At 40.8% G+C, this 24,098-nt stretch overlaps 1 protein-coding gene across 1 annotated transcript; it reads left to right on the top strand.

Moving 5' to 3' along the window:
• Positions 1 to 828: 828 nt before the first annotated feature.
• Positions 829 to 23,214, top strand: LOC133533354 (uncharacterized). Its single transcript, XM_061872312.1, is given in 12 exon segments — positions 829 to 1,076; positions 1,727 to 1,845; positions 2,583 to 4,291; positions 4,508 to 6,614; positions 6,665 to 6,919; positions 7,188 to 7,366; positions 8,295 to 8,481; positions 9,055 to 9,672; positions 9,741 to 11,393; positions 13,313 to 13,535; positions 20,992 to 21,108; positions 22,823 to 23,214. Coding segments are annotated over 11 exon segments (7,179 nt in total). The 5' UTR covers positions 829 to 1,076; positions 1,727 to 1,806; the 3' UTR covers positions 22,915 to 23,214.
• The last annotated feature ends 884 nt before the right edge of the window (positions 23,215 to 24,098 follow it).

Here is a 24,098-nt window from a genome sequence, read left to right as displayed (position 1 = left end):
ATGCTCTTTGAAAATTGTGTGACGTCACAGTTTACGGTTTGACACATAACTACATACACACGTAGAAGATACGAATTGTCAACTGACATTTGTCACGTGACGTGTGCCAAAAGATATTTTAAAATCAATATTCACAAAAATATGGTCATTACAGGTCCCCTAAAAGTAGTTTAACATGTTCTTATAATCCAAAACAATTTATTGGGATACAATTCTGCCCTAAGATTCGTAGACGGAAACAACCCTATTAGCACTTGACGTCTGTTGTAACTGAATAAATGGCATATATGGCTGTTAGCCGTAGCTTGAAGTATAAATTAAATAAAAATACTTTCTGCCCTAAGGTGGGAAATGCAATTTTTAACCCAACTATCGGCCTATGAAAGGTGAACTTTCCGAAAAGGAGAGATTAAAAGTATTTTTACATTTAAAATTTTGTAAAAGATGTGCTCATATTTGGTGAACCAGAAAAATACTCTTGCTCGGGCCCGACGTCGGGCCTGATATCGGGCCATAGCGAGTTTGGATGTAATTGGCTCTATAAAGATAGGATCTGCATTGAAGTGTCTATGGTAACCTTTGGCTTGCTTATATCTGAACGCATCCATATCTCTTCGAAAAAAAGTAAAACACAATGTTGTCTATGCTCAACTCGTTACCAGAGACAAGCAACCATAAACACACTTTAGAGACTTATTCCAGAATATTTTGTACTTAATAACAATACTTTTTTATTAATATTTCTTTCATAGTTGATATTTTTGTTTAGGTTTTGAGAAAATCAGATTTAATAATAATTTTTTATATACTTACATATTATTTTATGACATCTAAAACACATTCTAATAATTACAAGAAAAAAGGCATTATTTGAACCGGAAGTACTCAGAACTTCGACATGTTTCGTGAAACCCCGTTGTTTTGCATCAAGAAAATGCAATGGCCGCCATCTTCGACTCTCGTGAATGTTTTGATCGTAGTTTCGGACTTTGAGGGCAATTTTACAAGTGCTATGCAGTTATTTGACGGAAATTGTTTCGCTACACTGTAGGAGTTATTGTTACGTTCACGCACAGGTTAGTATTAATTTTATTAAGTATTTGCTGTACAAGTGTTTACATCTGGATTTCTAAGTTCCTATCTAATGCGATACTCACTTTTATGATAGAATATCTGTGTGTTTATGTTATAAAAGGTTTACATTATGGGATTTTTGTTTGGTTGAGTCAATATTATTTATATCCAATTTATATAAATATACAAACCTCATTTGCGTATGTACTTATATTTGTAGGGTCTTTGTTTCTACTACTTACTTCAGACTTCCAATTATGCATTATTTCCACCCAAGTAATCAATTCAATGCTTTATTTCTTTCTCTTTTAGCGTTATTAGGTTAGTGTTTACTTCTTTTGATGTTTATCAGTGAGACATTTCAGTTTTCGTGCCACAATAATGGCGGCAGTGGATTAACCTATCTACTTATTTTAACCTTTTTTTACCAGTATTCTTGCGTTTTATATGCTTTATTTTGTATTAATTGTTTATTCATTCTCGTAGGGCATGAAATAAATCGAGTTTCATCACTTTTTGTACAATGACCTCGACTGTCACATTATCCTATTTGTAGACTAAAAATATTTGAGCGAGAAAATTACGATGTGCATCGCGTGTTGTCGTGTGAACTGTGAAGATTTGTGGGTAAAGAGTCAATTTTCGATTGCAGTCACATGAAATAAGGTCGGAGGCCGCAGTGGTCTCCTCGGCGTCATCTCGGGCTTGACCCAAGATGATAATATTTACAGCATGTCAGCTTCTCCAGACTTTGATCCTGCTGCCCGGCAAGTAAGTCCTGAACCCCTACACCTCCGCCTTCACTACACCAATGCCCTGCCTTTGCTAACCATGCTACTCACTACATAACCATATTATATTATTCTTATTGGCATGATCTTCCTTACTCTTTTTGCTGTTGAGAAGCGCAAAATATCATCCAGTTTCATTCTTACAATGAATACCATTTATTGAGATAATCTTTAATTACATAAGATGTATAGGTATCTTACTTAAACTGAAGCTATTTTCAGTAAAAAAATTATCAGTTTACTTTTGTTCGGTATCTGTTTTCTACTATTTTGAGTGTTGTGTTTAATAAAGATTTTGAAACCAAGGTGCATTTTTAATAACCTATTAGGATTAGTAGTCTTATCATTATTCATGTTATGTTTTTCTATATATGGTAAGTGTAGTAATAAGGATTTATTGATAATGCAAACAGGTTCACATTTTATCACCACATCCTTACATAAACAAACAAAATTTTGATATGAACATCATGAAATCCTATATTACATTATGTTGGACAATTATAAATTCATGGGTTCACTGACACAAGCTATTAATATTGTTAATAGGTATAAGCTTTACAAAATGTTTCTGAAATATTACTGCAGCCAATTGCATATGTTCTGTACTTCATTAAATATGCTAAGTTATTTTACAGCTGACATTGTTACAACTATAATGTGAGGAATATGCATGTGTTCAAATATACATGTTTAATTTGCTATACCTTGTTACAGGATTACCGGCCGGCCACCTCCAGTGAAAATGTGTATGAACATGTTATGGAACATAAATTAGCAGATAATATGAGTGTACCAAGCATTAGAACTCCAGTTTTAAGGGCTCTGCCCCTTTCCCCCCCCGATGGTGACCCTGAACCTGATTCTACTCACCCTGAAAGTATTATTCAGTCTGCACGCAGTAATATTGATAAAGAAGTAGAATACCACATTACTGACAAGAGACGGGACACAGAGATGTCTGTGGATGCACTAGCTGGACTTGTAAGGATTGAGGAAGGTCTTGATAATGTTGGACGCATTACTTACCCTATTATTCAAGAAGGAGATGACTCTGGTGATGGCAACTATGAAAACACAAGTGCCACTCTCATCCAGGCTCCACTGAACACTGCAATTGTTCAGAATGTCGCAAAGCTGCCACAGAATTTCACTATAAATGTAGATGCCACTGTTAGCAACATTACAGCTATTCAAAATGTATCACAAGATGTGGGCAATCAGACCCTATGGCTGCCCACTATTCTCACAAGTGCTGCCCCTACTGACAGCAAAAGTGAAGAGGACAGATCCCAATCTGGTCTATCACAGATTATTATAACCAGTGAAAGCTATGTCAATGATACAAATCAATTGGGAAGGCGGACAAATATAGTCACGGAGACTAGCTATGCGAGCCGACCCAAATCATCAAAAGTGCAAATTTTGAGCAACATATCTATCCCAAAGAACACGAGTTATTCATCACAGTATATAACCCAGGGCAAAGATCTCTCCTCACCAGTATATGGCACACAGAATCATGTGTACAAGTTGAGCACTAATGTGATGTCACAAAAGCATTTAAACAATTCAGTACTATGCTCGAAGCCTCCAAAGAGTCAGTCTCTAATCGGCTGCTCTACATTGTCACCTGCAGTAATCAGCAGCCCTATCAAGAATGTCTCTTATAGTCACACTTTTACAAAAAGCTCGAATTTAAAATCTCTGGGCAAAGTGAACAATGGTGCTAACTTAAACGCCGTGGTTGCGGCGTCCTCGGGCAACACACAGTGCCATATACTATCGCGGGTTGTCTCGGGCCCTAATAAGATGTCTGTTCACTCAGGCAGAAAATCTGTAAATACTTTAAAACAGGCAAAAAATTCTGGACAGCTCTCGGGACAGAAGAATCAATCAAGAGCTATCAAGATAATACAGCAGGCAGGCACCGTACATAAATCAGAGTCAAAGGCCTGGCCTATTGCTAGTGTGGCTACATATAAGAACCAGCAGCCAATATATGGTGTAGTGGACTCAAACACATCTAAGATTATACAAAAAGTGGGAAGTCCGACACATAAGAGTCATCATCAGATTCAAAAGTTGCCTTCTAAAGGGGAGAGGTTGGTTCTCCAATCTCCTTGTGGGCCCGTACTTATATCTACAGCACCTATAAGCACAAGTATGCCGCGCGGGCCTCACTATGTACAGTCTGGTGCGACTCCCAACTTAAGATACGTACAGACGTACACTCCGACAGATAATCAGCTCTCTACTGTGTCTCAAGTGTCTGCAAACCAGCAGCTGACTGCACAGATATTGCAGTCGCTAGCGCAGCCTAAGCTGATGCTGCATCCCAGTGCAAATTCTCCACTGATACCACCTCCTCAACCTGTGGAGGAACCCATGGAGCCAAAACCGATTAATCAAAGGAGAATTGTGTTGTAAGTGCTAACTCCTCATAGCTTTTTTTTAACCTCATTCAAGTAATGGGATTGCTGTACTTAATTCATTCTATTAAGCAATTTCCATTGCATCAGGGGATGTGAGAGGGCTTTGCTTGCAAGATTAAAAATTAAAACCATTAACAATAGGAGAACTTTTATAGACAATGTTTTGTAAATTTCAGTGCTAAGACTAATGTTTATTTCCTGTTTCAGCGGTGACAAGTCGACACGTTTAACAGCAGACGATATAATCGGCAGCGAGGAGCGGCCGAATCTATCGGAAGAATTACAGCGGTATACCTTCCACGACCTGGCCATCGTGATGTTGGACCACACATACGCGCTGCCGGTCCAGAAGCAGCCCGCGCCCGCTCCGCCGCCCGCCCCCGCTCCCGTCTATGCGCCGCCGCTCCCGCTCCCGCTGCCGCCCGCGGTCGTGTCGCCTCCGCCGGCACCGACGCCTCCGAGCCCGTTGAAGAGGCACTCGCCGGTCATAATGTCAACCGCGCCTTACGAACCGCCGGCACCCCTGGTAGTACCCATTCCCGCCGCTCCAGCACTGCCACTGAGCACTCTGAGTTACAAGCCTCCCCCGACACAAGATGACGATACCGCCTCCGTCATCTCATCGATCGACGGCGACCGTCGCCCCGCCGCCGGCGGCAGCGACACTGAAACCGCACCAGAAGGCGAGGAGGAAGGAAAAACTAGATGCATCTGCGAGTTTACACACGACGACGGATACATGATCTGTTGCGACCGCTGCGGCGAATGGCAGCACGTTGACTGCATGGGCATCGACCGTAACAACATCCCCGATGCTTACATGTGTGAACTGTGCCAACCTCGAGCTGTTGACCGAAGGCATGCGAGAGCGATTCAGCTACGCAAGCGAGAGGAACTTAGCGCACTCGGCGCTTCAGATACGGACTCTTCAGAAAGCACCAGGGTGCCCGGAGCGCGTCGCAAGCGACTCCTCACTGTCACCACTTACACTGACACTAGCGGGTCTTGTGTCACTACGTATAATTCGGCCTCCCCGGCCGTACCTACCTTACCACCGCTACCTCCCATGCCGCAGCCGACCCTCACTTTACCAAAACGCGGCCCTAAGCGCCCTAAGAAGGCCGAAGTTGTCAGAAAAGGAACCAAGAGAAAACTCGCAGAAAAGAGGGTCAAACGTAAGAAGGAGCTGATGATGAACCGAAGCAAATACGCCACGACCGTATCCAGTCAATCCCATTGGGGAGAATCATTTGAGCAGGCGATGACTAACCATTACAGCCCCGAACTGAGGGCAAAAATAATGAAATATAGCAGTAAACTAGGCAATACGCCGAACATGTCCTCCGCTATAACAGCGCATTTATGTACTACTGTGCCGCATGCGGGAGGGAAAATCCTTATTGCGACAAAGGACTTGAAAGAAAACACACCAGTGATAGAACTCAGAGGGAAATATATGCTGTCGAACCAGCACAGGCCGCAGCTGCAGAATTCAGCGCGTGCGGGCAGCCAGAAACCAGGGCCTTTCGTCTTCTTCTACAGACTGCCCAAGGATAACACGCAGATCTGTATTGATACAAGAACGTATGGCAACGAAGCCAGGTTTGTTAGGAGATCTTGCAAACCCAACGCGGAACTCCAACATTGCATCATCAAAGGCGCGCTACACGTCTACTTATACACTATTGGGACGATCCCCTCGAACACAGAAATAACAGTCGGACACGACACTAACGGCAGCAAACAGCCATGCGCCTGCGGAAACCCTAAACACTGCAAGATCAACGGATTTAATTCCTCACTAGTTACGAGGAAAAGCATTGATTACCCTCCAAGAGAAAAGAGGAGCAGAAACAGGTGTTCCAGCTCATCTTCCCCTGCATCGCCACCGCTAGCAGCTGTCCTAGCTTCCCCAGCTAAAGAATACCCTTGCCCAGTAACACCCATCAAGTTGGAAAAGAAATCGCCTATCAAATACGAATACTCACCAATGTCTCCCGTAAAAAGCGCCATCATGGCCCTCAACTTTGACCAGCCGGTGAAAACAGAGGCCCCAGAAGATACCAAACCAGAAATGGATTTAACGGCCAAAGAGGAGATGAAACCGGAAATAGACGAGCCGGATTACGTGAAAATGGAGACTGAGGAGGAGAAACCGGCAGAACCGGTTATGCCAGAACCTGATCCTCAACCTCAACCTCAACCTGAACCAGAACCAGAACCGATTAAGGCAGAACCAGAACCAATCAAAGAGGAAGTGATTCCTAAAAAGGAAGAAACGAAGGCAGAACCTGAATCTGATGAAGAAAAACCTGTAAAACAAGAAGTGCTGAAAGAGGAAATTAAGACGAAATAAAAGAAGAGCCTAAAGAAGTTAAACAGGAGCCTAGTCCAAAGAAAGAGTCTCCTAAAGTGGAAGAAAGGGAGCGTAGGACTAGACGAGATGGGCTTGATGATGAAAGACCGGCTACACGGGAATATACAGCCAAGTCGGCGTGCCACGACCGATCATCCAGGTCTAGTAGGAACACTTGTACCAACCAGGACTCCTTGGATGATAAAACTGATGATTCGCAGGACAAACTGCCGACCAACAAAGAGAAGGATAAGAAGAAAATGGTAAGTTATCTTTTAAAAATGTGTAATAACTAAAACTCATATTTATTTTAGTAATTGTCTATCATATTTTGATTACACATCCTTACGATTCGATGATCGATTTTTAAGTTACTAAGTGGAATCAGAAAAAAACAATTGTATTATTTGTACTATTAAAATTTACTGGTGATGTGAAACTTGCTTAAATTATCACTTACACTTTACAGAAATTTGTAGAAAAAATTTAAAGATAAATTGAACTTTAACTAATTTATTATTATTATTTTAGACTCGTGAGGAGCGTAAAATGGAAGCCATAATGAAGGCGTTCGAACGCATGGAGAAAGCGGAACAGCGCAAACAGGAGGTGAAAGAACGGCAAAAGCGGAGGGAATCCGATCCCCACCCAAATGCGGTGGACAAAGATGAGGATGATGACTTCCAGTGCAGCTCGAAAAAGAGGAAGAAGTAAGTTAAATTGATACTAAAACTTGGCATATCAAATAAATTTAATGTCTTGAAAATTTAAGACACCTTAATTTTTTTAACTAACCAAGATGTTAAAAATAACTAGCTTAAGGTGTCAATGAGCTAGCTCGATGAATCTGATGACAGAGACCGAATTATTTTATCATAATGAACAAATATGTTATTGATTTTATGTACATTCCCGACCTTACTTTTCATTAGACAGTAAATTCCAGTCAACTACTGTCAAAAGATTAAGTTTTAACAAGAAAGGTGCTTCAATGGAATATAAAATGTTGGTGGAAACTTATTGATTGCAGAGTTTATCAGAGCTGATATATTTTAATGCATCCAAGAAGTCGTGAATTAAGGCTCCTCTATTGTTATAATTATTCTATATTGGGTTGCCTGGAAGAGATCGCTATTTAGCCATACGATCGCCTGTTGTTACCTAGTTACTTATATTTTTCTTTTTAATTTCTTTTTCTACTCGATTTCGTATAGCAAACTATAATTGCGTACTTTTCATGTGTGGGCTCCCAACTTAACTGTAAGATTCTTTTCGATACTACATAGTCAATTATAAAAATTACCAATCACGTGTCGCCGCGCTCCCATAGAAAAGATTAAAGGGCACGGGGCGCGGAGTCGCGGAGTTTATCTTTTGTACTACATTTTTGTCTACCGAGATACTTACCAATTTTCATTAATTTTTAAGTTTTATAGTAAAAAAAGTATTATTTTAGATGACTTGTAGAAAAATTATTGTATACAATAGTGATATAATCAAGCTTTTCCATCTCGTACCTTACTTAGGCAACTCAGCAAGCTTCGTTGCCAAAACACGCAAATCGACTGAAAAGCTTTCTATCATATCACGATTGTATAAAATACTATTATTTACGTGTAACAAATTGTGGGATTGTAGACGCAAAGGCCGCGCCCGCACCACGTCGCAGTCCAACCGGCGGCGCCTGAACTCGGCCGACAGCGACCTGGTGACGTCGGGCGACGAGCCGCGCTCGCCGCGCCCGCCGCGCCCGCCGCGCCCACCCCGCAGGGACAGCGCGCCGCACAACAACGAGGCCGACAGGAACAACGATGCCATCAGCGAAGTGAGCGAACCAAACTTACAACCTCTTCGTGTGCTCTGTTTCGGATTCGCATCTGTGTGATAACCGCGTAACTTATGCAGTTGAGAATTTTGTGACTAGGTATAGTCGGAGAAAGTCACAAACTTCTCGACACTCTTTAAATTGAAGTGAGAAGTTTCAGACTTTATCCGATAATTTGTGAATTTACCAATTCTGCACTACAAAGATGGGCGGAAATTGGTTTCAAAATATTAAATAATAAGCATAATATGAAACGTAAAGTACACTTGTCACCGAACGTTTAGCCTCAATACCTCATTTGACCTGTTGAGGTTTATCTGTTGTTGACATTGAACTGGAGGTACAAATATATCCGTTATTGACGTTCGAAAGTTGAGCTAAAATGTTAACATAGCAATAAAGATAACCCACTCAAGTGCTTATTCGAGGTTCCTTTTGTGTGTATTTTTTATCTATGGAATAAGGTGATAATATTATGCAAAAATGTGACCCTGACCTTGGGTGTACAGATCTTGCCGAAAAAACCCTACTTGGAGCGAATATAATTAAAAAATCTTTTTTTTGTTGTTTCAGGATCTTGGCCTAAGCTCAGCATGTTTACTAGTAGAAGCCGCCGTCGGTTCAGTGGAATCCGCCTTTAAACTGCCTAAAACTAAGAAAACGATGGCAACGGAATGGATCGGTCGGTCGCCCGAGCGGACGCCGTCGCCCTACAGATCTCCGTACAGACCGCCTTTGATGTCCGCCACATCTTTAGAGAGCCTCGTGAGAGTTGCCTCGACGATGATTGGCGATTTAAGTGGGGCCCCAGATTTCCACGAGGAAGATGCGGCATCCCCACCCAGAACCCCCAGCCGGGATCGGAGCAGACCCCCAAAGAAGGCTAGGAGGATTACTCGGAGTACCCCTCCGACTGAAGTCGTGGAAACGACGCCTACTGTGATACCCCAGCATAGTGCTAAGAAACGGTGGCTCAGACAGGCCATCAGTGAAGAAAGCGATTCTCCTAATGCGGGTGCGTATTGACATGCTCATTTGAGGTACCTTGAAGATTGTAAAGACTAAATGTTTTAATGTTTAAATTTAGATGCGTTTGTTGTAGAATCTCCGCCCAACGAAATAGTGACGCCATTGAAGAAGCGACGGTTAGCGAGAGAATCGCTATCCTGCGAACCTAATAATATTGTGCCTGTAAGTATCACATCAACTTAATCTAACATCGTGTCATATTCGATTCTCATTCTTGAATTTTTCTGCAGTGTCACGACGAAACGTCACCCAATTTAACGTCCGAGGATTCTCCGGTGAAGGACGACGGCGGTCTGATCCGGCAGTACAACGTGCGCGGCATCATGGAGGGCGTGTACGGCCGCGACCGCACGCGCTCCGACAGCGGCCAGGGCTCCGACGACCAGTGCCACCCCGACCACGACGTGCTCAACGTCAACGTGGCCACCGCCGACACCGAGCACATCCGCCGCATCATCGGCGTGCCCACGCCCGAGGACGAGCTGCCCCCGCCGGCCAAGCCCGACTTCGCCACCAACAACAACAACGTCGAGCCCGACGACCCCAACTACGACAAGGTCGTCCCGATGGACATCGACACCACTGTCACCCCTCAACCGAAATTAGAAAGCAGTGAACCCACAAACTGTGATATAAAAGGAATGGACCTGCTCAATGATAAACAGAACAGTTCCCGATCCGCAGATACTAGCGGGAACTCGTCTCCGCAGCGCGACGAGATGGACGACATACAGAAGAAGATACACTCCTTCCACACCGAAAACATTCTCATCCTCAAGAGCAGGAACAAGAAACCTCCGAAAGAAAAGCGGAAGAAGGTCAATCTGAACTTCGATCTCAACATGGTGGACGACCAAATCAGTATTCAATTGCGCACAGAGAAAGAAAGTTCGAAGTCGCCAGAGATTAATGGTGACATTCACGACGATATCAGCAATTCGGCGTTACTGGCCCCCGAAAACATACCTTTGCCGGACGATCCGGGCCCGATTCCTCCTCTAGAAGCGATACCGCTACCGGAGGAGCCGATGCGGCCTATAAAGAAGCAATTTACGGGGAACATGAAGAACTCCAAACTGGTGATTAATGGAGTCATGCACGACTCTTACACGATCGGGGACTCGATGGCTCTGCCGGCGCCGGAGAACATCCCCCTGCCGGAAGACCAGGGCCTGTTATCTGTGATACCGCCGCTGGAGACGATTCCTCTGCCCGAGGAGCCGCGGCGGCCGCTCAAGGCCCGGGTCAAGCAGATGATCGAAAAAGAGGAGAAGGAGGCGTTATCCAACGATACAGACTCAAAGTCGTCCGAAGTCAACGGCGAGGTGCACTCCGAAGTGGAGTCCATCCCTCTACCGGACGACATCCCTTCACTAGAGGCTATCCCTCTGCCGGAGGAACCGATGGAACCGGTGCGAGTGCCCGCGTCGCCCGCGAGCAAACCTGAAGAAAAACACTTACCAGGGAAAGATAAACCCTCAGTTCTGGAGAGCCCGCTCCCCTTCTCGTCGAGGTTCAGCTCGACCGGACTGTTTTCGGGGATCTTCAGCAACTTCTCGCAACCCTACGACGTGCCGGCGTCCGCGGACCCGGTGCCGTCCATAATAAAAAGTGCAATAGATAGGACTACAAGTTTAGACAATAGTATATTCGACAAAGATAGTATTACGGGTGTGGACGAACTGAAGAGTGTGCAGGAGATACTGACTCGCGTGAGCAATATGGACTCGAATAACAGTGTGCTGCTGTCGGGCGTGCTGCAGACGTCGCTGGCGGAGGCGGGCGCGGCGCACAGGCCGCCGGGCGGCGCCAGGCCCTGCCGCGCCGCCGACCCGCGCCTGCACCCGCCGCCGCAGGACAAGCCCAAACCCGTCAGGAGGAAGGTAACTCGCCTGCATTACTAAATTCATTCAATATGTCAATTAAAGTGCCTTACTATTTTTAGTCAATTCAGACTGTTCTCGCATTAGCGCGTGACAAGTTTTAGTTTAAAAATTAATCTTATTGACCTATTTGCACATTAAAAGTCTCTCAAATTAATCTCTTCCTCCGGTGACCCCTCCCCTGGATTTCGACGTCAAAAATGTGTTTATTTTATGCCCTCATTACAAAGGAAGTGCAAAAGTGTAAATGTAAACTGTTTTTTTTTTAGCAATCCATATTCTGTTTTTTATTAATCACGTCAAATTATTAATCTGCCACCAAGATAAAAACGGCCTTCAATTGAAAATCTGCAGGTTACTTATTTTTTTACAACAGCATTACTTTATCATGTAAACGCATTCTCATGCAATTTAATTACATTTAAGACTATCTCGTCTTAACACAATTTAGTTCAAGGTCACAGATAAGACTGGACATGTCAACAACTCGTATCTCCACTTATCATGTATTTCATAACGACTTAAAGTTACCAAACGTTATTCCATTTTTAACACAATTTGTGACAATTAATCATTCATAAAGTTACAATTGCCTTGACATACATAAAACATGTGGCGTACTGCGAAGCACTTTCTCTAATGGGTGCGTTGACCTGTACAGATGTTTGTTTATTCCGCAAGCATTGCGGAAGCCACGTGAGTTATTGGTGGGGGTCAGTTGTACTGCGCGGATGAAGCCTGGTATGAAACGTATAAAATAAGACAAAAACCTAAGGGTTTTTGGAAGAAAAATTGTCTGTGCTTTTTCGGCAATATGTGTGTGAAGAAATCCCACCAGACAAATATAATGTAAAGAGTTGACAACTGCATGAAGTTCTTTCTTTGAATAATTAGATAAAACTGCACATAGTTTACGGAGAATGAAAATTATTACACCCCTTTTTTTTTTAAGATTAGAATTTTTCTAAACTCAAAAGTAAGTGGTAATTGACTTTTCCTTCCGAAATGCTGCAAAATGATATCTAATATTGCGGTACAATAATATGTAAACGACTCTATAATTCAGTGTATAGTTACTCAAATTTAATTTTGAAGGAAAAAGTTATCGCTAGTTTTAAGGTTACAAATTTTCTGATCTGAAAAAAACCTGAAGTAATTTTGTTTGATAATTTTTGAGAGTGTATTTGGCATTGACCAGCAGCGGTATTGAGAATATGTCTCGGTTCACCATTTAAGCCACATATAAACCACCCTCTATAATGTACGCGAAATCTCATAAGTTTCTTTTCACCACACCAACTGATAAAGGCCCTCTTGATTGTTCAAAAACTAATGAGAAAGTTGCATTTTATCCACATGTGGGGCAAAGTAATCAGATGCAAGTTTTGAGTCGTTTCCTTATGTTAGCTGGTAGAATTGACTTTTAAATGATGATTTTGGATGATATATTTTTAATAATGAACTTATTCATTTGGATTTGATTTGGTTTGTTTTTTTTTGGTATTTCATAGAAATATAGAAATAGAAATAGAAATATATTTATTAGCCCTCATACCTTGAAACCATCGCAACGCTCAAGATTTCACTCGCTACGCTCGTGGTTCAATTTTGGAATCTTTCGCTTGCTCGGGTATCAATATTAGCACGAGCGGTTAAACAACAACTTTGCCCTCTTATAAAACAAATAACTATTATATGGCCGACTACACTACTGAATTACAATCAATTCAATCGAGCAAACGGGTTAAAATTCTTTTCGTGTCTTGTTTCTTGATCAAAGACAAAAATAGAAGCGTGACAGAGTACTTAGGAACAAAACAACGGAAAGACTTTTGACCCATACACCATAATACATTATATCTCGACGCGTGTTATCGCTCCGTCCAACCCTGAAAAGTAACATCAGTCCACTCTGGCAGCTCTCTATCACCGAATACCGCAAGCGGCACCGAGGGCCCCTGAGCGAGGAGCCGCACCCGTCGGAGAGCGAGGCGCACGGGCCGGAGTGGTCGTCCGAGTCGTCGGGCGCGTCCGGCGCCGGCTCGCTGTCGCCGCAGCGGCTCGACGCCGCCGCCGCCGCCGCCGCCGACGACCTGGAGCAGAGGCTGCATCGGGAGCTCGCTAATGCGCATTTGCCTAAAGGTTAGTGCTATCATATTTTATCTATAGCGATATTTATAAGCGTTTACGAGCATCTTGAGTTCGCCACTTTTATGCAGCTACTATTATAGACCATATATCGTCTCATCGCCCCCCGGATGATGCTTTGTCAGATGATAGTTTAGATGCTATCGTGAACTAAAAAATAACCGGTTGTATCGCGGTGGAAAGACCGTCAGCTGGTCACATGAACATATAAAAAATACGCACCTTATCACTTATGTCCCGCCCGCAAAGTAATGCGTGATGCGAAATAATTTTGCTACCATGTAACATGCTGCTTTTCACATCACCTATAAGGAAATTATTATGTTTCTAAATATTATTTGAGGTAAATGAAATTGTATCCTAGAACAGAAAAGTGCCACTTTGATCACTCGTTTCAAGGAAGAAAAACCCCTTTTCCAAATTCATGATGTGTAGTGTAAAAGATAATTTGTGCTTGCGGTGAGTAATAAGCTAAGAGAATTGCCGCAATAAGTGCTCTTTTACTTTTAAAATATCACGCCGAGAGCCGCACCATTTTACTGCATTCAAACCAAAATCTTAATAATAACCATTTAAACGGCTATTAATACTAAAAATGTATATTATATTGATAAAAAATTGCAAGTCCGCGCCACAAAGACAAAACAATGTCGTGGCCTTGAACGTAAATCAGTTTATTCAACTGTTTCAATCTGCCACCCGTGCAAAATCAACCCACGTTGCTAATGTTGCAATACCAGTTTTTGTTCACAAAATGACGTTTTGAAGATAAAAAAAACAGGTCCATCGATGGTCAGATAAGGTGCTATGCACACTGGATCCGATTCGCACGTGCGAGCGGGATGTCGCTATAATACGCGCATAGCATTGTCTCGCTCATACATCGGAGCGACGCGCGGATCCAGTGTGCTAAGCATAACCCCCTTATTCATAAACGTCTACTAAAGTTGACAAGCCGCTAATAATCGTTTGTCCCTTTCCGACGTATTGGTATGATGGAAAGGGACAAACGATTATTAGCGGCTTGTCAACTTTAGTAGACGTTTATGAATAAGGGGGTAAGTGTTGATGTTATGTAAGTAATGACTATTGATTATTATTTTATTGCTCATTTTGGTCAGTAACATTTATTTATTTATTATTATATATAGTCCCACTGCTGAGCACAGACCTCTGTTCATGCGCGAGAGGGTTTGGGCTATAGTCCTCACGCTGGCCCAATATTATATTATGCAAGTGCTACTTGTTTGTTGACAGTAAACAACGGAACGTACAAATTAAGCTTCGAGTGACCGCGTTCACGTTCCGCGACTAATTCCCTCAATTAGATAAACGCATGCCGCATGTAAATGTACAAACAAACTATTTGCAACTCTGTTCCCGTAATTTATAGCTTATAATCGATTGTCATTTTGTCACTGTAATGTCGTTGAAAAGTTCAATTGCTACGTTTCAAGACAAATTCATGTCTACTCCCAAGGATTAAGGTTCATTATAAGAATGAGCTGTTTAAGTCGTTTTGTCAATAAATTGTTGCGCTTTATCGACCGGCTTCCTTTGTAAATGCACTTTTGAAAGGATGTACCGTCGAGCTGGAAAGTGTAACATTGAATGAGTCAGTGTTGACACAGTTACAGTAATTACATCACGTGTAGTTTACGTATCTGGTGTGCACATTTTGTGACACTTGTGTTTATGTAAACATAATTAAAATGATTGTATGACTTATTGTTAAGAAAAATGTTGTGTAATTATATACAACCTTATTTCTTGAATTGGCAAATAGATCTTAGAGTATCGAGTGCTTGTGCCAGAAATATAACATAATTCGAATTTTCCGTGTTATAATTTATCACCGTTATGGAGTGAAACATGTCGAGTATTTTCAATTTAAACAAATTTACTCGTTTTATTATAGGTATTTAACATGTCCGAGTCTCACGGAAGTTTAGTTAAAATAATAACGTATTTTGTCGTGTTACTGGTTTGCTGCATTGTTTTTTTTTGTAGAGAAAGCTTATTCTTTTTTGGTGTCTGTTTGGTTGAAAATTTGCCGTGTCATTTGATTGAACCATACGGTGAGACACGAAAAACCGTTCGACCCATCCTTCCTGTCAAGTTCAAATATACTCTTATTAATATAGCATATAGCAATCTAGGGTGCCGCCAGCAGCGGAGCAGGGCCCAATCTGCCGGTAGTCAGGGCCGCAGAGAAAGATATCGACGTACTATACGCGCCATATCCAAAACTACCGCCTTCTGCATCTGACCCTTGATCCATCCACCCAGCGAGAGTCTCTCTAGGTGTTGGTCGAGACTCTTCGCTATGAGACTGTTCGCAGACACGACTATCGGAACAATGATCGTCGAGTCAACATCCCACATAGCGGTTATCTCGGTATTATTTATTTATTTTTGCTACCATTATACATATTTTTTCCTTACGGTAATTTCTTCTACCTGAAGGTTGTCTGGAAGAGATCGCTTTTTAGCGATAAGACCACCTGTTGTTGCTTAGTTTTTTATGTAAAACTATACTTAATCATGTTTTCATTGTGCACAATAAAGAATATTATCATTATCTATTTTTTTTCTTGGGTCTTAGGTTAGGCATTGAATATAAAAGTAAAACACAAAAAAATCATACAAAAAATCATACTAAAAGAATACAAAATTATTAAAAAAAAATTTTTGTATTTTGTAAACACATATTATCTTAAGCTAAATTTGAATAATTTATTGATGTTAAAATTAATATTGAATTATTATGCAGATCATTTTTTTTATCATTATTGACAAAAAATATTGCCCGATTCCAATTTATAAAAATATCAAAAGCCAACACTTTTCTATTCGCGTATACGGCAGAGGAAGCGAGTAGCAATAACACTGAGATTGTGCAACTCGCTGGCAGGTCTTATCGCGACGGAAACTTATTGTGACTTATTGCCATCCAGTTTAACGTCAACTAACTTTTATAAGGAGGAAGAAAGGAGTTTTTGTAAGCTTTTATATGCTCACGCCAAGGTTGCAAAACTATAAAGAGGCATTCGAGGCTAAAAAGTATTAAAATTAATTTGTGTTAGACTAGTCAAGAAAAAAAAAATACAAAAAGATGATGTTATAGCTTAAGATATAGGTTAATTTAATCATCACAAATACGAAGCAAAACATGAACTCGCTATTTTATTTAGACTCAAATCTGCCAGTCAAAGTATAGGTATCAACACTACAGCAACATTCTTAACTGGACCTTATGTCTTCACAATAAGGTTTAAGAATAGTCAGGTACGCAACAATATGCGCACAACGATTCACCGTGCCCCTTGGGACCTTGAAAACGCGATTTCAATATTACGGCGTTGCTGCGTAGTAGCGACGTCTACGTGTATACGTAAGGTATTGCCGCTTTAGGGTCATTCATACCGATCCCTGTAAGCTTTGTGTGAACGATTTCTTTAAATGTGGATATTGTGGATTTTCTGATAATGCAATATTAGTGTACCGTTAGCAATCTAGCAAGTTATTTTATTACGATTTAATTAAAACAGTGTTTTTGTGGTTGCTATTCGTAATCGCTATCGACAGTTAGATTTTAAATTAGAAATCGTGGAATCGCAAAGAGAGAGATTATGGAGAGAGGCCTCACACAACAGTCTCATACACATCAATAAATGAATAGTTAAAAAAAAACACTAGAAAAACACGCTTTTATAAATGCACGTAAAAAGTCCATTACGTGACCTTTCTCACAAGTACAAATACGACTATGATGCGATATTCCATCATGGAATGCCAGTGCCTATCTTCCGGCTTCATCAACAGACCTTTAAACCTAATCGTGGTCAAAGTTCATTACAAGATTTTTGTAACAAATCCAAACACAGCTATGATACGGTTTTCATCATGAAGTTCCAGTTCATATCTTCCGGCTCCATCATCAGATCAGTTCGACAGTACCATATTATTGTATTGTCATCAGAACTACATACAACTGCCAATTTTCATGACACTACGATCCTTGGAAGATGGTTAAATTAGTTACCTTAGATTCCATTACATAGTTACAGTCGACCTAAGCGTGTTAAAATCAGCGCTATTGCGATATAGTATTCCTATCTGCATACTTTCGTGTAATTCCATTCCATTTCCATTCTTTCATCATTACTTTCATTCGTCGCTTCAAATCGCGAGACGTAACCTATCGAGTGTTGCGACGTCTCGTATTGATTTCGTGTCACCGCGAACTGCCAGATCCGACTGACGAACGTCTGACCCAATTCTCGCCGCGGTGCAATGTTCCACGAATTGAGTTGATATCCTCAATCTTCGCACGGGCAAAGTTAACGGAGCACCCGTGCGAATAAATTGCGAGATGGAAAGTTAAGAAATTTGACTTACGTGCTATCCTCGTGCCGCCCAATGTACATTACGATTACACTCCGTTTCAATGGATTTCAACTTTCTAAAACTAAACAAAGTACGAGTAGCATTTCTTGTCTCGTAAAATTTTCGAACAAATGGAGTTCAACCCAATTCAAAATACAACAAAATACAAACTTCCCTAGTTCTTGTATTGTATGGCGGGGCTATGATTGAAATGATACAAACTTGAACGCGTAATTTTGAATATTGTTCCAAATTGTATCGTTGTGTTGTGTGTTGGTTCCAAAGTCAACAAGGAAAATATTCGTCATTTACGTCCACCTGTCTGTCTGCGAGTTAGTTAACCTTTCGTTCCAAAAAACTAATTTAGAAAGGATTTATGACGAAGTGCTTGATCAAAACAAAACCCAAAAAAATATAAATATTGTAAGAAAATGATATTGAAGTCAGCATTGAAAACTAGTTAAAAATCAATATGCTTACCACTACGTCTTAAGCCAAGCCAAGGTTTCTATTATAAAATTTACAAATGTCACTCATCTACAAAACAAAAACGTAGTAAGTTTCCCGGCATTCAACATCTTTATACCATTAACCTTCTGCAGTTGAGTTCGTCGACACTGCATACAAGGGCGTCTCCAGCTGATGGATTATGGGGGCAGTTGATATGGCCGATGGCCAAGGGGGGGGGGAGCATACATTTAGTTAGACATTTTTATTTAGGGAAAGGGAGGGAGGGGGGCAGATCACTAAAACCTTACTCTAGATGGAACATTTATGACGTCTAGAACAGAACGCGCCACGAATAGTATGAAAGCACACTTTACGATCAATATAGTAGCAAAAGTCATAACTTTTTAGTCCTGAGCCAAACTATATGCCATGTATGCTTTATAGTTTCGCTCAGGACTGTCTCATTTCAAACATCAGAGAGAGAGAATCAGACTGTCTTTGTCTTATGCTAGAACTAGCACCCAAAAGAAAGGCATGAGAATAATTTTCTATGTGCTTAGCAATCTCCTGCACTACTAAACGTCAAAATGTAAACTTTTGTGGGCATGTCCTGCACACTACCAATAAACATGAGCTATTGCAGTCTAAGGTAAAATGGTGCGGCAAAGTCTTAACAAGTTAAAGAGCTCTTAAATACGTTGAGCGCGATTCGTACGCATCGTAATGCTAATATAATCCATAGCATGACTGTATAAAACGTGTAGCTCGGGCACCTTAATTGCATACGATTCTCATTTACGCAGACCCGAGCATCCGTGTATGCGATACACGTGCAACCCATACCAACATCATCGACACAGTCGACTTATTGTAATCCTTATTGCTACGACATAATGGTTACCTTTGATCAGAGCTTATGAGTTGAGCAGTTTTTTAGTAAATCGACACAGTGACTGATAATAATCCTTATTATAAAAACATAAGGTATGCGAATGGTCAGTGATTAACAGTGTTGTTGTTAGTACACTTGCACGTAAGTGGTGAGATCACCGCGTTCTTATTGTGAATACATGTGTATGTTAGCAAACAAACATAGTTTTAAAGAAGTTGTCTGTGCCTGTTAAATACTTTGGTATTTGTCCAAATGTTACTGCGTTACTTATCGCAACAGAAATCGATACCACAGATTTTCATTATCTCTAATCTAAAATAATCCAATGTTATGCATGGCCTAGCCGAAGTTTAACACAGAACTTTACCTACACATAATATATATAACGCTTAGCAGGATTCCCTGCCACTGATTGTTAGATTTATGTATGTTTCTAATTCAGGGTGTTTTTTTAGAGATGCTACGAATATTCGGCAACTATTCTGTATTCGATAACAGTTTTGAACGATTCACGGTTAGTTTCACTAGTCTTAAATCGAACGGGATATACACCGTGATAACCTTTTATATTGTTTTTGAGCTCCTGATATTTCGACGCAGTTACACGGTATCTTGTTCACTGGGCCGAATACTGAATAGCTAATATCCCTCCTAAGGAAAAATATTGCACTAAAAAAGTGAACCGCAAATCATCTTATATTCAAACTGTATTAATGGGATGTTGTTATTAATGACGATTTTTTTGAGCAATTGTTGCTTATAAAAGATTTTATTTTTATCATCGGCTAAATATGCTCGACTCTGACTGAGCTTATTGCTAGACTTACTGAGCAATAAAACTGAAATGTTAGCAAACATTGTCCTTTGTAGGCGACTATTTTTCATACGAATAGTGCTGAAAAGTGAACACGTGCTCTACCGAATATTCGGCCGCCAAATATTGGGTGCTTCAGCCGAGAGTGTGGACAAATATTCGGTATTCGGCCAAAACCACAATTCTCGTGGTATCTCTAGTGTTTCTCCAACCCTTAGCCTTATTCTAAAATGTGAATTTCGTGTTTCCTCCCATAATGATGTATGATTTACATATTAACCTCGCCGAGTATTGGCCAAGGGTCGAAAGAACACGCTGTTCATAAATGTATGTTAGTAGTCTTCTACATATTGATTAAACTCTGAATTTCTTTTCACTAGTCGTACCATCGGACAGCGGGGCGCTTACAGGTAGCGATCATTATCTCAAACGGGAAGTGGGGACGTTCTTGATATTTCAGTCAGTATTCCGAATGGGCAGTAATCTGACATTTTTATGTCGGACCATGCGGTCGCCGTATGTCAAAATTGAAGTGTTTTTAAGCTTGCATTTCACATTGCCTTTGAGCAAATTTACATATTGGAACCCTACGGCTCTGAATATGTTGGAACCCTATTTAGACCCGTAAACCCTAATTCCACCAAACAACGGCAGATTTTTATAAGCGAGGTGTCGATGGATTATTTTTAATGGCCGGGTGACGTATTATATGGTGGATTGAAATTTCCGAAATCCATATTCTGGTTAAACTTAAAGCTTTTAAACTTTTTAAGTGTGCAAATTATAAATAAAACTTGAAATTGTAAAAGAACATTTCCACTTCCTACATTTATTAAGTTTTAGGTTCAAATAATAAGTTAATAAATTGGAATGTGTGTTATAACAAGATCTCTTTCTATGCGCAGGAGTGTTCGACGCACAGCCTACGGCGTCAGAGCGGCAGCGCGAGAACCTCAGCTCGCGGCTGCGGCGCGAGTTCGGCCTCGCCCTGCCCGAGGACGAGCGGCACGAGCCCCCCGCAGGTAACTAATATTTTCTAATTCTAGTATACATTAGCAAAGCTCCCCCTAATTCTTGAAATTCATAGGTGGCACAGAGATTTTTGTTAAGCTCCCTTTGCCTTCCTATTTTGAGCCACATTGTTAGCTCTTGCTCTGTTCTGCTGTACGCAGTGCGCCTTTGACGGATCGTGATCGATCGTCCGGCTGTGCTTGTGTACTACCCCAAAACGATGTTTGTGGTATTAGCTTTCCCCTTAGGTACCAATGACTATACTCTGTATCTTTAGGTATTTAAATGAACCCGAAAATGTAGAAATTCTTTGCTAAAAGTAAGCAAAGAATTTCTACATTTTCGGGTAGTTATAACATTTATTGGTTCATCAACCAAATACAAAACCGCCTGGATCTGTCACTGGCTCAAGGCCACGCGCTATATGCCTACCGCTCGGCGTATCGTCGGCGATACAACCCACAGAGCGCCGCCGCACGTCCGCCCGAGTGCTCGCACCGCACTGCGCCGCACGTTTCCCGCGCTTACGCTTCGTAATGCCGAAACCACGTAATTATTGTGCAGTACATGGGTGTAAAAGGCAAAAATCAAAGGAAAATTTGCCGTTTATTCCACCTGAAACGTTTAATAATTATGTTGAAGACTTAGAAAAAAGTATTTTTAAATAATTTTGACAAGACATATAATGAATTAGCCTTGTAGCACCGTATTACAACTTTTAAAAACCGTTGATTTTCCGTCGCTTTAGTCCTGGTTTCTGTATTATTAAAATCATTTACGCGATTTAGGATATTTTCAACTACAAAATTTAATAACAGAGAATTCCGAGAAGGGAAAAAAATTACAAGTATGTCATTATATAAAACTAAAACATATTTGATTGACTAATAAAAAAAATTGGTTGATTCGCAACATTCGTTTTATTACAATAATTAGGTACAACCTTAGCGCATTTTTACGACGACGTGTTGGCACGTGACTCGCACGGCGGGCAACACAGTCTCGACTCTTTGTGCGCGTACTTATGATACATTTCTTCTCGTCCTGAGCAGCAGCGCTTCTGTATTTTCGCTTTTGTATGGGAATGATGTATCTGTTACGTGGTAACTATTTATTAATCTGTGCTGTCACAGAACGACCTGACTTTAACCTACATTATTTGATCATGTATTTTCATCTACCCTCAACTGGCTTAAGGAGCCATTTGAAAAGTAGATTTTGTTTTACTTTTATTTAAATACCTAAAGATACAGAGTCTATAATATGCTTATATGCACGGAGTTCGTGAGCATTGCGAGAGATTTTAACAGTATGTTTCTGATCATATTTAAAGACTAATGTCTCTGTTTTAGATATGTCAAAAAGTGACAAGTAACATTTTGCCGAAAATAGGTTATAAGTTCAAATTTTTTTTAGTTACAGTTTTACAAATTGCGTTTAAATTTTATTTACAAATACATACACAAAATCGAAAATAAAAATAAACAAACATTTTTTTGTGAAATTGACCTAAACCCATATAAGGTTGTTAGCTTCTTTTAGCCTCAGAAATCCATGGTTAAAATCTCTCGGGTTCCACGTGGGCACCTTGTATATTTTGGTAATGAAATCTCTATTTTCATTAGCAAAATATACAAGCTGCATTTCTGCCTTTAGCAAGACACCCGACCCCGCTTGCCTGTATGTATAGCCGCACAGTAAAGTGTAGGTTGCGTTGTTCCAGAGGCGGTGGCGCGGCGCTGCGACAGATAGAGCGTAAGGCATATTTTTGTAAATCTCACGGCGCGGGGCGCCGCTGTACAGCTGATCTAAGTTAACGTACGTTTTGTACCGCGGGAGCGCCCGAGCGCTCAAACTGTATATTTCCGTTTCACTTCAGTGTTTTTTTCACGGTTTTTCTGCAAGTACAAATTGTTTTTATTTCCCTTTGTAAATATTGTACATAGGAGATGAATTAAGATAGGATGTAGTGGTACATATGTATAATGGTATATTTTTTTTATGTATGTATAATGTTTATGTATGTCGGATATATTTATTTAATAGAAGGACCGTCTATAGAAGGATTGCTAGGATTTTTGTACGCATAATGTTTAAGTAAATTATAGTTGTTTTTATTATTTGTTTTACTTTTTTAGCGTGTATAGAGCTATGCGGGCTCCTCCTAAGTGTAGGTCTCGTTAGGGTAGGCGTCTCCGGTGTAACGGTTAGTTTGGATACCGATTTCGTGTTAGCCATTATTAGAGGTTAAATCTGTGTTATAATTTAAGTAAGCGCTTTGTTACTGCGCTGATAATGGCGGCTGCGGAAGCACTTTCAGGCAATCATTCGTGTGCGGGGGACAGCCTATACGAACATCTATGAATGTGAGACGTTAAAAATCGAAATGGAAATGAACATGTCACACAATCTGTACAAGCAAGGACAAGGAAATGATACATATAGGAAATGTTAGGTTCCTCATCATCTTTCAAGATAGCGTCTTAGGCAAGGAAGCAGATCCATATAAATATTGTTTGGCGTTTAAGCTCGACTTATAGCGCCATCTGGTGGCTCACTGAGAAGGTCCAATAAATCCTTGCAAGTCTATACTAATCTTACGTATAGCTCTATCTCTTAACTCAGACGGTTGGTGAAAAGTTATCATGGTTGACTGTAGTGTGTTTGTTCAAGGTTATGTGTGACTGTATTATTATTAGTAAGTAAAAAAGTAACCATCCGAGTTATGTAACGTTATTGTACATGTTGTATAACATGGCACGTTCCATTTTGATTTCATCGTCCCATGATCAAGGTTCTGGGCATCTGGTCCCGCACCACGAAGTTGAGGCAGCTAGCTCCGATCCACACCCACGTTATCGATGCAAATTATTGCAAACGGCAAAATAGTCAACATGTGTAGCAACAAGTTTCTGTTTGATCCAATGGTTGACTGGTGAATGGCTTTAAGTCCGCCATTTGTAAAGATAAATGCATCGCCTCATATAAGTTTGTATTTGCG

This window comes from Cydia pomonella, unplaced genomic scaffold, assembly GCF_033807575.1.
Source record: "Cydia pomonella isolate Wapato2018A unplaced genomic scaffold, ilCydPomo1 PGA_scaffold_159, whole genome shotgun sequence".
Taxonomy (NCBI): Eukaryota; Metazoa; Arthropoda; class Insecta; order Lepidoptera; family Tortricidae; genus Cydia; species Cydia pomonella.
This window is presented reverse-complemented; position numbering and strand designations above follow the sequence as displayed.